This window comes from Gallus gallus, chromosome 5, assembly GCF_016699485.2.
Source record: "Gallus gallus isolate bGalGal1 chromosome 5, bGalGal1.mat.broiler.GRCg7b, whole genome shotgun sequence".
Lineage (NCBI taxonomy): Eukaryota > Metazoa > Chordata > Aves > Galliformes > Phasianidae > Gallus > Gallus gallus.
In genome coordinates, this window is record NC_052536.1 from 27,306,343 (window position 1) to 27,320,362 (window position 14,020).

The 14,020-nt window shown below is 42.0% G+C and overlaps 1 protein-coding gene across 5 annotated transcripts in view; it reads right to left on the reverse strand.

Moving 5' to 3' along the window:
- The window catches only part of SMOC1 (SPARC related modular calcium binding 1), a 121,299-nt gene that overhangs the window by 75,579 nt on the left and 31,700 nt on the right, over window positions 1-14,020 (reverse strand). For all 5 annotated transcript variants that reach the window (XM_015287582.4, XM_004941688.5, XM_001231760.7 and 2 more), the window contains exon 2: window positions 5,829-6,000. In XM_015287582.4, coding sequence (XP_015143068.1) covers window positions 5,829-6,000 — 172 coding nt within the window. The remainder of the gene's footprint in view (window positions 1-5,828; window positions 6,001-14,020) is intronic.

Sequence of the window (14,020 nt, forward strand, 5' to 3'; positions counted from 1 at the left end):
CTTTCAGCTTCAGTTCCAGCTCTAGCTACCTTCACAGAATGTAGGCCCAGATAAGACAGACTGATGGGTCAAAGAGGAGAGTTCAGTCCCATAGAGATATAGATTGACTCTGTGTTTACATTCAAAAGCACAATGTTTAACAGTACTGCTGTTCAGTCTGTAAAGGAGGAAAACAGCAAACATCTGCTTCTATGGGGCTGACAGGGACCAGCACCTCCTTCCTTTTCACAGGAATCCAAAGACTGAAAGACTTTCAGTGTAAAAAAAGTGTACAAGATGAGAACTTCATACAACTGATGACTCAAGAGACTAAGCTTCAGGTTCACTAACATTGTCTATGCAATTTCATTTTAAACGTATCAGATTAACACACTCCCCAGTAAGTATTTAAGAAGTCTTACAAAAAATATGGAAATCGGCCCCTTTCTGTTTGGAAAAAAAAAAAAAAAATCATTATTTGCAGCAAAATATTCAGTACAGACACCTGTAGCTTAAGCGTTGGGTTACAAAGCAAGAAGGCCTGCATCAGTTCTGCCATCGACCAATAACCAGAGACCTCACTTCCCTATGACCTTGTATCCCCACTGATCCTATGTAACTCCCATGTTTACACTATAACTTGTTTGGGGGTGGTTTGCACAATGCCCTCAGCAAGCGGGCTTTTGATCTCAGGTGGACCCAAGATGAACTCATAAAAAGACTGAGATTATTACAGAGCGTAAAGACTGCCTTAAATTTACCCTGAATTTCGAGAAGCAGTAGGTTTTATTTTGTTTGTTTGCTGATTAAGTTAGCTTTGATATAACATGAAGGCTGGAATTTCAATTTTTGGATGCAAAAGCAACCAGACAGCCAGACTCTATTTGCGCACCTCCACTGGAGGACAGGTTTGCAAGCTACATGCTAGTTACTTCTGCTAGAAAAGAAGCACTGGCAATGCTGTAAACTGGAATACATAACCATCACCTGCAGATCTCCTGCTCAAGCCTAGGAGTCTAACCTTGCTTGGCATGACATAGGACATTATTACGAAATAGAAATATAAAGCACTTCCACATAGCATCTGCATCAGTGCTTGTGCACTTAACCCTCACACACAGCAGTACCTACACAAGTGAAACTGGATGCTTCACCATGATGGTAGGAACAAACCTTTTGTGGTACCATTCTAGCATGAAGATGCTAGGTGTCCAGGCAGAGGACAGTCATCTCCAATCCTTTTTCAGTTCACTTAACACATACAAAACCAAGCCCTCACCATAAGGAGAAGATGGTATAACAGTGGTACACTGAAGTGGCTCTACCTTTCCTAGCAATTTTAACAGGTCTTTACAGAGCAAACTCTTCTTTCACAGAGAAGATCACATTGTGTAGCACACCAGAACTACAGTGAAGAGTTTTAAGAGCTCATCAGTGTTGCAACATCCTCTTTCACAATTCAACCTTTTGCTCAAGAGGCATCATTTCAGAAATTGCTGCTGAAGAAGCACAGTGAAGATGGCAAATATTTCTCCTCTTCATGAACACTCAGCACTAATTATTTCTCCCATCCTCCCTCATTGATTTCCAAGAGTCGTGCCAGACCTCTTATAGTCTTGACTTGGAATAATCATCTCTACCGCACAGGTGGGAGAGGTGTTTGTATGCTGCTATCTATTTTTTCTGTGGTTTCACAGCTCAGTTCCAGTAAGAATAGCGCCTTTAATATCAACATTTACCCATTTGTTTTTAAAAAGGACTGTCAATCCTTCTCTTCCTCACTCCACAGGCTGGTATTTTTATAATGTTTGCAACAACATGTGATTTCAGTGGGATTACTTCACCTTGCTATTTTTGCTTTACTAATTAGAAAATATAAAATATTACATAAGTGACAAGCATTAAGAAGTAGCTGCCAAATGGCTCTTCCCAAATGTGACACACTTTTTCTTCTCTTTTCTTAAAAACATTCTCAGAATTATCAAGCACCAAGCTTACAAAACAGAATGTCATCACCGCATTCCACTTTTACATCCCAGGTAGACTAAAGACGACCTTCTCCCCTTCCATAAGTAAGGTGAGAAAAAAAACCAAAGAGCATGACTTTTCAAAAAGCCAAGCTATTTAATAATTTTATTTCAAATGCCTTCAAAGTTAAGACAGTTTCTCTGCAGCTCAGACATCCACCTTTTAAAGAAAATTCATTCTCAGGCTGGTAGCTGGCAACCAGGAGACCGAACTACACGTGATGTTTCTGACATCTGGGGCCTAATCTGCAGACTACAGGTGCACATAATTTTGGATTTTGCAATGAAGTTGGCTGGTTACCATGGCTGATCTTATCCATGAATAGTTTATTCAAACAAGACCACCATGTCCCTCATAATATACACAGTGCAGTCCTGAATAGGTCCCAAGAATTCCAGCATCCTCTCTTCAACAGGTAGAGGCAGTTTTGACACCACACAGCATCACGGTATGAAGACTAAAGGTATCCTACTAATACAAAGCAAAACATCTTTGGGCATCTACAGAACTCTAGCAGAAAATCTATACTATGTAACCACAAGAATCTAGCTATTTAGTTTTGTTTTTATCAAAAGCCCAAAGGGCAAAAATTGATCCAAACAGCTTTTGAACTATTAATAGTTGCATTAGGTAACCATCTCACATACAAGCCAGACCCCCATCAGACACGAGACAGTCCAGCTATTCCGAAATCAGCAGATTCATATCCGTTTTCTCCAGCCAATGATCCGTGTCTTTACATGAAATAGGCAAAAATGGGAGCTCAGCCAACTACAAAAATGTGCTCATCTGTCTCACACAGTATCAATCATTCTCCACACTCCCCATTGTTTTCCATTTCATTTCTAAAGTCCCGCAGTCTTCAACATGTTTCCTTCCATGCTGACATACTTTGCTGCATCTTTTATACCCAGACATGACTGCTGCTCCCTACCTTACCTAGAGCAGATCTAAACACATGCCAAAATTTGAAAAAGGATTGAAAATATCAGATTTTGAGAAAGAGGGACTTATTTTTTTCTACCCTTCAATAGGAATAAGAAAGTTCAAAGATGAAATACACTAATCTAGTAAATGGACAGAAAAAAAATGAAATTTTTTCCCTGTCAATGAGAACAGTAGGCAGAGGAAAAAGGACCTTTCAAGCGACACATTGCTAGTCACGGCGAGATCTCCCTTTCCAGCACACTAGCCAAAGTTGTGTTCACCAAGGTCTCCCAGGAACATGGGCTGAAGACTTCTGTTACAATTCCCATCAGTAACTTGCTGACAGATTCATCCTATACAGTGGTGTATGACTGCAGAACAAGCTCTGTACCATCACTTTTCAAAACCAAACACTATAAATCCAAAGGGAAACCTTCAGAATACATGCCAACTCCTTTTTTAATTAAACAGGGCAAACAAGTTCCTACAAATTGCTAGTTAACACTGAACTTAGGTGCTTAAGACACAGATACCCAACATACCAAAAACTCACTGCACAATCTTGACTCATTTAACAAGTATTTGTCCACTATTCCTGTAGAATTCTGTTATTTATCATAAGATCTTATCATGTCAGCTGACCAAAGATCCAGGTACACGTGCTTTGCTGTGTATTTTACACATAGCTATGCCATCTGGAATGATTCTCTGAAATCTCATCAACAAGGATCCATTTGTCATGGATGCCACAGTTTGATCATTTTAAGCTACTCTTTCTTGACTTTTAATCCTTCATGACATGCGTGTCTGTAAGGGTTGGGAAGGAGTTAGGATAATTTAGCACTGGGTGAATTTCACTGAATAAGAGCTACAGGTCCTGAAGGAATGACAAGATTTCATCTTTAAAGGCTTCTTGAGAGAGAAGGAAGCTAAACTGATTCCAAAAGGTTCTCTTCTCACTATGGAAACCATTCTGTTTGCCTTAGCACAGCACAGTTCAAGTTAACAGGACATGAAGTTAGAAACCTTAGGTAATCTGGGGCACAGGACAATATACTTCCTCTTTTCCTTATTCTATTTACTAGATTTCCACTTCCTTCCTGGTGAAGGAGGCACAAGTTAAGACTGCTAATTTCCCAAGCATAAAGTCTTGGATATGGTGTCTACCAGGATGGCCTCCAGGATCCCTTCTAGAGCTACAGGAGTTCCCCTGTAGAACACCTTTGTCATGCAGAAGGAACAAAGGCTGTTCAGCATGAACACGGTGCTCCACTGCCAGTGGTAGAATGCGCTCAAGAACTACTGGTAATATTCCCTTATTGACAATACATGATACAGACCTATAGTTAGGCACACCTGTTTTGCAGCTGCCTGCATTTGCAAGAACAATGATCTCTATGCACAAGCAGAGGCCATACTCCCACCGTGACTAGAAGAATAAAGTACTTTCCCATAGCAGCACCAGCAAAGTTAAATATAATAGTTAAAAGGTTATTTCTACTTTCCAGAGATTCACTGGAGTGTTAAGACAGTGGGCTAAAAGCAAGACTTGCAGTTGTCAAACATTATCACATTATTAGGTGGCTGTGCAGTGAAACGGGGTAATGGGAAAAGGGAAAGGTGAATACAAGCAGTTTCAGCTAAACATTTCAATTGTCTGAGCATGCAAAAAGGAAAAGTATACTTCACCTGCGCTTAAGATAACAAATTTAGTTATTTCCCTGGGAGCCCTTGCCATCATGAGAGACTGTACAGTTTTGCAATCAGCATTTTTGTCATTTCCAGAAACAGACATTTTTGCACACAGCTGTACCACATTACTTATCTTACGTTTTAAATGGCTGAACAGTGCCAGTTTATGTGCCGGTTTCAGTGTGGAATCGGGGTTTTCTTTTCTCTTTATTTAAGCCACTCTGCTGTAGGAGAGAAGCTGCCATAAAACAACCCAGCAGTGCTAAGAAAAATCATAGAAATAAGCCCTTTTCAACCACTTAGAAGACAGCACTACTTGAGGTCATGCTGACAATTCACCTAAACTATAAAGCTTGTCAATACGCTGAAAAGAGATTTCCAGTTTAGAACAAGCAATTCTGACAGCGTTTTAAAATACATTTTTATAACAGGAAAGAAAAAAAAAAGCTTTCACAAGTAAGTCAGGCTTAAACATATGCCTATTTATCCTTCCACGGGGATTCTAATGAGTTTCTCCTGTCACTTTAACCAATTGCTAAAAACATCTGTGCCATCTGCCCCCCTGAGTCAATTGTGCTCTCAGAAAATGTACTTGATGATTTTTCACTTCACTGCAGAAGTAAACCATTTGTGTGACAAGACACCAACGTTCCTAAAATAAAAAGCTTGCAGCTTTATCTCTATGCTGTGCAGAAGAACTGAGAGAAAGACAATATCCTCACTTCTAAGTATAGGTGTAATGGCAGAAGCCATGTATAGACTTGCGTGCATTCTGTCTTCTTATTTAGCTCAGCACAGAAATAGTGAAAAGGCCCTTTTTCAGGCTGGCACATCATCTAACGTGCAAGCACACTCTTCCTCACTCCACACTCCTATCCCCCAAAGGTATTCCAGTTTCTCTCTGGTGCAGTAGCAAGGAAAATCTCCTCTTTCAGGATCTGATTTTGCATTTGCACAAGTCAGCTCATTCTGCTCCATGGACACACATCTGGGGCCTTCTTCTGTGGTGTCTCTGGCTCCTTTGACTTCTTCCATTGATAATTCCATTAGTTCTTACCCCTGTCACCTACACCCCGGATTCAGATATCCGTGCATCATTTCAATCAGTTTACTCTCAATGCATGGTAACAAGCTCAAGCAAGTAGTCTGTTAGTGGGTAGGACTGCCATTCCCCCCCTCAGAAGGGTTTGAAATCCACCTACCTTTGCACCGGCCACGATGTGTCACACTCAGGCTTGACTCCCGGCACTTGGCTCGCTGGTAGTCACACATGGACTCATACGTTCTGCCATCAGAGGCACAGAGTGGTTTGGACTGGGACCTGGAGCAATGCAGGTTACACTGAGGGTCTCTGTCACGGTCGCTTATTAAAAACTGAAGAGAACAAGAAAAAAAAAGAGAGGGAGAGTGGGAAGAAAAAATCAGTTTTGTTTAGCTTCCCAAAACACAGCACAGCACACTTTGTTTCCCTGACAATAGTAATATAGTCTATAATGCAGTTTAAGCTGCCTACCAAAGCTGACTTTGCCTGAAGGGAACTTAAAATGAAACACATTTATTTATTTATTTATTTAAGGGTCTTTGCCATTCCGTTTTCTTTAATAGAAGGGAAACATTACTCACTCTGCCTCACCTCTGAAAACATAAGACGTGCAAAGCCAAACACAACCCACACGGGAAGGGCAATACTGAGTCACATCAGCCCAGCTTGCCCAGTGCCCTGACACAAACAGCATCTGGTAAGAGACAACTTTAGTCAGAGGTGCAAGAAACCCATCACCAAGGATGAAGGAACCCAAACAACCTATCACTGCTGCTTCTCTTCTCTGAAGTCAGCCTAGTTTTTGCCTTACATTTTGGAGATAGTGAAAGACACAACGCACATAAGGACAAGCCCTCACCTTTCATCAGCTTGCTCCCTGCAAAACCCAACAACTGGCGATGGATTACCATTATATCCCCAACTGCACTCCAACCAGCCTGCAGCAATACCAGGTTTCTTTCCCAAGTTCACGCTGTCTTCCCAAGGACCTTGATTATTATCTGTCTTTCCATAATCACTGGCCTAGAGTTTCATCAGTACAGTGTAGTAGCAGCCCTTTCCACTACCTTGCTTAGTGGTTAGATAGTCAGATCCTTGCTTCCTCCCCAACCCCAACCATCTGCTCACAGGAAGATTTCAGCAGACTAAATGAGTGCCACGGGGATTAAGGAAGGAAAACGGATGGGAAGTTAAACCTGTCTTGCACTTCCCCTTCCTAAGCTCTATCTCTAAAGCCTCTCTCGAGCCTGAGGGAACCAGAGCTGGTCTCTGACACACCACGATCCCAGCACGCTGTCAAAGCACTTAAGAGCTCTGCAGTTTGGAGCTGGCTGGCAAGTGGGCACTGACTGACACCCTGCATGCATGCACAAAGCCACGCTCTCCAAGTGTGTTGATAGCTGGATGCCTTACAGGGAAGTGTGAGTCACTGCCATAATCACCTTGGTGTTACAGTTGCCTACAAAGCTGTCTGCTCCATGCTTTGAGGTTAAAGCTGCTGAAAAAACATTGCCTGAAGCCTAGTTTGGGATGGTTTTTAACCACTCCATCAATGTGCATCTCAGAAATTTGTTTTTTGACATTTAAAAAAAAAACTCTTTGCTCTCGTTCCCCTCCCAATTAAGCAAGATGAAAAACAATTGAGAAATTGAATATTTTCATATGAAAACATATTAGCTCTCTACTGCTTGGTCTTTTGAAGACTCATGCATTACTAAGAACCCTATTAAAATCTGACAGCTGGGAAAAGTAAGCAAGGTCTGCACTTGTTTTAGCTTGGGTGGGGCAAGCTTTTTTCCTTTTTTTTTCCCCAATTCTCATCTGTTAGAGATTTGCCAAAATTTGTAACAGCAGAGGTTTTTTTAAATGTTTTTGTTCCCTTTCTGCAACGCTTTCTATAACCTGGCAACACCTGTTCCAAATGGGAAATTGGAAAATTTAAACCTGAAGGCAATTTTAAATGGTTTATAGAGACCTGAACTAGACTATAAAAACACCGTAAAACCGGACCAGATTTTTGCCCAGTTCTTGTCTACCAGAAGTTAGCTTGGAATTACTCTGGTACAGCCATGTCTTTCTGTAGCTCCTGAGGTGCAAAGATCCCCAGTGTCTGTAAACGTACACCAACAGGCAGCAGACTGGCGATGCTGAAGCGTACTCACAGTGTGTAATGTCAGAGACTGCGAAAGACTTGCAAGGCTTTTCAGCTGTTTATGCAAACAGACTTTAAAAGCAGAAGTGCCTGACAGCACAGCACGGTACACATGCAGTGGTTAAGCATTAAACACACAAGCCACTCTGCTTCAGAAGAATAGACATATTTGTCATTTATCATGACTTTGAGGGCTTGCGCTACCAGCATGAAGCCATTTTTGCAAACTCCATGTGTCAGAAACTGAGTTCCATGTACCAGAGCTATCCAGAGGAGCACCAAAAAAAAAAAAAAAAAAAAAAAAGTTTCCACCATCAAACCATACTGCAAACATATTGAAAACTCACCTAAGCCTCCTGCTGCCTGCACCACAATACTTGCCAGAGGGCCTTATGGGACAGGCCTGCCCCTGCTCCCAGAGAGGGCATGGATGAGGAACACAAAACCCCTCTCAGGCAACCAATACAAATGAGCTGAAACTAGGGCTATGGAACAGCTTTCCACGGGTGCCTCCTCACAGAGGGATGGGAAGGAACAGCTTGACATTGATTAATTACGAGGGCCTGTGGAAACATGCAGAGTGCCCCAATGCAGTCTCTATGAAGTTCTTGCCTACCCAAATGAAGCCAAGAACCACCTAAAAAATATATATATCAAAGCCTTCTTAGCATTTGTAATGTGGATTAGAGCAGGGAGCCCACACAGCATGTTAGGTGCTTTCCAGGCACTGAAGATGCCACACCTGCCTTGCCAAAAAAGTTTATGGTTTACGTAGCTGCACAAGATGGTGCTTGTTTTGTTCGACTAGATTTTAATAGTAAAATCTGCATTAACTTCCAGAAGGATTCAGGATTGTGCCTGTCTGATCAGGGTCCACGTGAGCAGCTAGAACTGCCAGCAAGGCTGCATCCCCTGCAGGAATCGCTGAAGGGCTCAAACCCATCCCTGTCAGGACACCTGCTCCACCACGGCTCTGAGCCCTCGCCTCTGCTTGGCAGCTTTCAGATAACAAAATGGCGGCTCTTTATCCACCATTTCTAAAGCTGCTCATGTAACACAAGCAATCATCAACACAACCCATCCACAAATACTTAAGGTACCAGTTATCTTGAGTGCTCACCCTCTCCCAGCCAATGGAGGATGTTTTCTTTCCAGCATTTTGCCTCTCCAAGAATGCTCCTTTGTTAGCAGCCTCAGCAACGTACAGCAGAAAAACACTGGATGAATGCTGAAATGTGTGTGCCCACCTGGGGCGGGGAACAAATGGGAAAGCACTCAAATCTATCACTGTCACAGCTAGGACTAGAATTCACAAGTTCCTTGTCCCCAGTCCTTCCTCCCTGCTCTGAGCAAGCAAGACGCAGCTCCCACAGAGCCCTTGGCTGCGGCAGGAGGCACTGCCAAGACAGGGAAGGCCGCGAGCAAGGCGGCCATGGTGCCCACAAGGCCTGGCCACCAAGCCCACCGGCATCACTACAGCAGCCCCACAAATCTCTGCTCTCTTCAGAGAGATTAGGCATTGAGCTTTTCACACAGAATGTCCTATAACTCATGACGCTAGAATCAAAGTCTTAACAGCCTCGGGGCTCCCACACAAACAGGCTTTGCAAACAACGGGATGATCAGTACATGTGGAGGTGTGCTGTACACACGCACAGACACACTATGTGAGCAGTTCTGCACTCAGGGAAAAAGTAACCCTGCAAAAAAAACGTGCAGCACCAGCCATTCCAAAGCCTCACCCAGAAAGAATAGGGAAATCATTGTCTTAGCTCTGAGATTTCTTGAAGCCCCTTCTCGACACTCGCATTCTCATTTCCTTCAGATCAGATGACGTCCAAAACAAATGGGACTGGAAAGGGTGTCACTGGGTTTATCAGTCCTTTTCTCTCCCCCCTTTCCCTCTAAGGGAGAAGAACTATTAGAAGCAGAAGCAAAAATAAAACTAACAGCAATAAGAAAACCCACAAAAACTAGCTGGAAGAATCTATTTTCCAGGAAAACGTTGTAACTGACCGTATTTAAATGGTATTTGTTAAACATAGACTCTATACTAAAATTAGCATAAGTAACATTAGAATTAGGCAACAATACTTATATTTTCACAGTATTTGCTTACATTAAAGGATCCTGCTCTGTTCCAACACCAATCAGTTTGAGAGTCCCTGCTCTAAAGAGTTCACTGCAGTTCTCAGAGCATCGTTTTATGTCAAATGCTGTATCTGTATGAGGACATAAACCTCCTCCTTTAGCAAATACATTTACACAGGTGCTTGCAGAAACCACTTCCCAAACTACTTTCTGCTTCTTCAGACTTGAAAAGAAAAAGGAAAGATAAGAGGTCAAAATAAAGTTAACTTTGCCAACAAAGCATATCTGTTCTTTTTCTCCACACCTCAACACCACTGCTGACAAACAACAAACACTGATTAAAGGGTTTTTAATGCTTGTGAAGGAAAGCAGACTCCCTGCAGCTGCACAGCAGCTGGGAACACTTGTGTTATTTAGCCGAGAAAGGTCTGACCCCACAAGTGAAAATGAGCTTGGTGGTCACTCATTCTATTCACCATCTGGGTACATTATAAGCACAAACAGAACAGCACAGCCCTTTGTGATTGAGGTGGCAAGAAATGGCCACAGCACTGCAAAGCACTTTAGCAAAGTTTCAAGGAAAATAGGGAGCAAGGGACACGAGTGACAGGAACGTGAGAAACTAGAAGTCTATTAAAAAACAAATCTAAAAGACAAGTGCCCACTGCAGATCAAACCAGAGGTGCCTCAGCTGGTTAGCAGCTTTGTTTCACAGCAGTAGTGCAGGCTGCTGCCTAAATTAACGAGGAGTAAAGAGATAGAGGAAACAGCATACGCAATGCCCTATTCCAGTTTTGGCAGTCTTCAAGTTTAAAGACCCTCTAGAATATACCTTTGGAAAAAGTGATCAATCTAGGTGTGCAGTCACCCATTTGTCTAAGCACTCAGACTGGCTTGTCTTAAGTACAAATGAGCCAGTCCTTCCCAGGGAGAATTTCCCAGGAAAACCATACCATTTTATACATTAGAAGAGACTATAAACTTCTGGACATTTTTGTTGTTGTTGGAAAGCATCATTTCACATTTCCTAGTTTTAACCTTACAGATTTATGCCTTGGTTTCAAGCTCCAAACTGGTGCAACCAACCATACTGGAGGAAGAACTGGAGCCAAGTCCCTGTTTTAATCACGGCTAGACTCTAAGCCCCATGGCAGGCTGCCTATAGGGCCCAAGAACTTCAACTCCAGCCACAAGTTTGGGATCTCAGCCAGGTTTCCTGCCATGGAACCTAGCAGCCCTCAAAGGTGTCAATGACCCTGCTCTAAGCCAGAGACTCAAAACGTTTGGCTTCTAGAAATGCAGAAAGAAAACCTGAAAGCTTTTGAAACTCTGGCAGGGATGGGACCATCACGGTTTGCAGTATCCCTCATGAATGTAGATGTCAGCCAGCCAGAGCCACCACAGCTCCCAGTAGCTGACCAGGGTCTTCAGCCCCAGATCTTATCTAGCAGAAAAAAAGCAAGAACTTTCAAAGGCAGCTTCCTGCAAAAACAGCTGTGTATTGTGGTGGGAAGGAGGATTAGTTGATTTTAATATTCCCTTTTTGGAATTATGTACTTCACTCTCGCCCAAATGGGTAAGGTTTTAAACCCAAGTTTCTCAATGATCTGCATCTTTAAAAGTTCCAGTCTCTGAATGGGTGCTTTCTGCCTCCTTACAGTTTCATACCCTGATTTAAGGCATTCCCAACAAATTTTAAAAGGGCCCTGCTCCATCCTCAGACAGGCAGGACTTAAGAGAAGGACACTGCAGCACTTCTATTCCTTGAATCATCCCACCTGCAAAGACTTCTAGCCTAAGTTAAAGCACCACTTATGTTTCAACCCCAGGCCCCCAGCTGTGCAAACAAGAATGGGTTCAAAGCACACAGCCTGTGTGCTTGAGGATGGTGAATGCTGGGCAAATATATGTGATCAAACCACAAAGCAGACAAACTCTGTATGTATTTGTAGGAGTTCAGTTAAAGCTTTTTCCCCTTACAGGCTGGAAATCTTGTTTTTGCAGTCATTCACCCTCTCCTTCAATTTTTATTCTGTGCAAGCCCCCACAAGGAAAGAGAGAGCTCAAGCATTGTGCTTCATCTGCTAGAAGACTTCTAGCTATGGAAATAATACTTTGGTCTGGGGAGTCAGCTTGTGAAGAAAATATGTTGCAGAAGCTGTGCTATGCTTGTAGAAGATGAAGGACTAGAGCCAAGGAAGCTTTCTAAGGGCTCGCCTACAACAAATAGCTGAGTAGAAACACCTCAGAATTTGACCAGCCCCAGAAAAGCTCTACTGGGTTTTTTTGTTTGTTTGTTTGTTGGGTTGTTTGTTTTGCAGGGGGTGGCTGCGTGTGTTTTTCTTGTTTCTGTTGTTTGGTTGGTTTTGTCTTCAGAAACAAAACAAGGAAAAGCCATTACAGCCTGAGAGTAAATTTTTAAAGCAGTCTCTTTTGCTATCCAGGTGCAAGCTTATGCAGTAAGAACAATCACCTAACTAAAGTTCATCTGTGGGAAGGAAAATACCGCATACTAAGACAGAAAGAAGTTCATTTAAGCTTTTTAAATAATCCTTTCCTCTTCCACAGGATTTTTTTTTTAAAGGTGATACAGGTATGTGTATAAAAGTTCCTTCAGTTTGATAAACATCTAGCTTGTTACAGCATATGAGATCAGTAGTTAGATCACAGATCAGTACGCTGATCAACTGAACAGAGGAAAACAAATCTCTAGAACATAACGCTTGAACAGCAGTATTTTATTCTGCAATTCTAACATGATTTCTAAACCTTTCTAGTTTGGCAATATTAAAGCAGAATCTGATTTAATTCCTTTGAAATAACATTACTTCAGCTTCTGTCAAAGCTCACGCTCATTCTTGTAGCCAAGATGACATGCAAGCCTAGAACAAATTTGAGATTAAATTTAATTCGTCAAACACACTGACAAGAGGAGGTATGTTTAACTTGGACTATTTCTTCTCATTAACTGTGCTACTATATATAATGTTGAACCAGATAGAAAATCCAGATGTTTGCATAGTCAAGCAATGAATTTCTTGTCCCAAAGGAAACAATGGCAAATCTTCCACTGACTTGAAGGTGGAACGTTGTCTTTAATAAATTGTATTGTTTAATAATCTATATTAGTCTGTCTGGTTTAGGAGTCTTCTGCATAACTCAAAAACAAAAGCAGACTTCAAAACATCATCCTGTACAACTTATGCCAAGTTATCCTCCTTTCAGGAGCCATATCCCCTACTTCAGTTTGTCATAATGATAGCTGAGGCTGTTCTTTTCCCCGGCAAGTATAGCAGGATTATAACTCTGTGCTGTCACTAGAAGGTGAGAAGTTAACTATTCTACTGTAATAGGGTATAGAATCTCAAGTCTCAGGAAAGCAGCAGAATAGAAGTAATGTAAGTTGTATAGTTTAACAGAAGGCAGTTTCTCAAGTAAGATTTTTGTGGAAAGCATTCCCTGTCCCTACACAAAAAAGTTTGTGTCTTTAAACCACTGAAGAGGCTCCTCATGATCTGGAGCAAACTCTCTTGCCTCTCGACTCTCCTGAATCACGTGGGAGACTCAAGTACATGCTTTCTTACCCTTCACCATGTAACAAACTTCACGTCAGCTTTAGACTTTGCAGAGTTTTCGTCATTAAACTTCTCATGTAGGTGCAGAAAGTAGCTATGAAGGAACACTTTCCTGAGCCCATTTTTCCTGTTGTACTCCCTCCAGTAGAAATGGCTACAGTTTGCCCTAGGAATACCCTTTTTGCCATTTGAAAGAGCTGGGAATACTGCGGACAGAATAAGCAAGCTGAGGAAGACAGAAGTTCACCTAATTAGATCCAGCTGTGTAATTCATAGTACTCTTCCTCTCCATCTATATTTACTTCCCAATAATTCCATTAGAACCTTTGTGGGACCTATTACTGCTCAAGAACAAGTATGAGACCCTCCCCTTGAACTTGTCTCAAAACTACTAATGGGAGTTTCCCCAACATCGTTTTTCACCACGTTGTACTGAACAGTGCAACTCCTCTTCCTTGCTCCAAACTTGTTTCAAAGAGTAGAGGATTCTTTATTTCAGATAAGTTTCCTACATAAGTCTGTTCTGTACTGTAA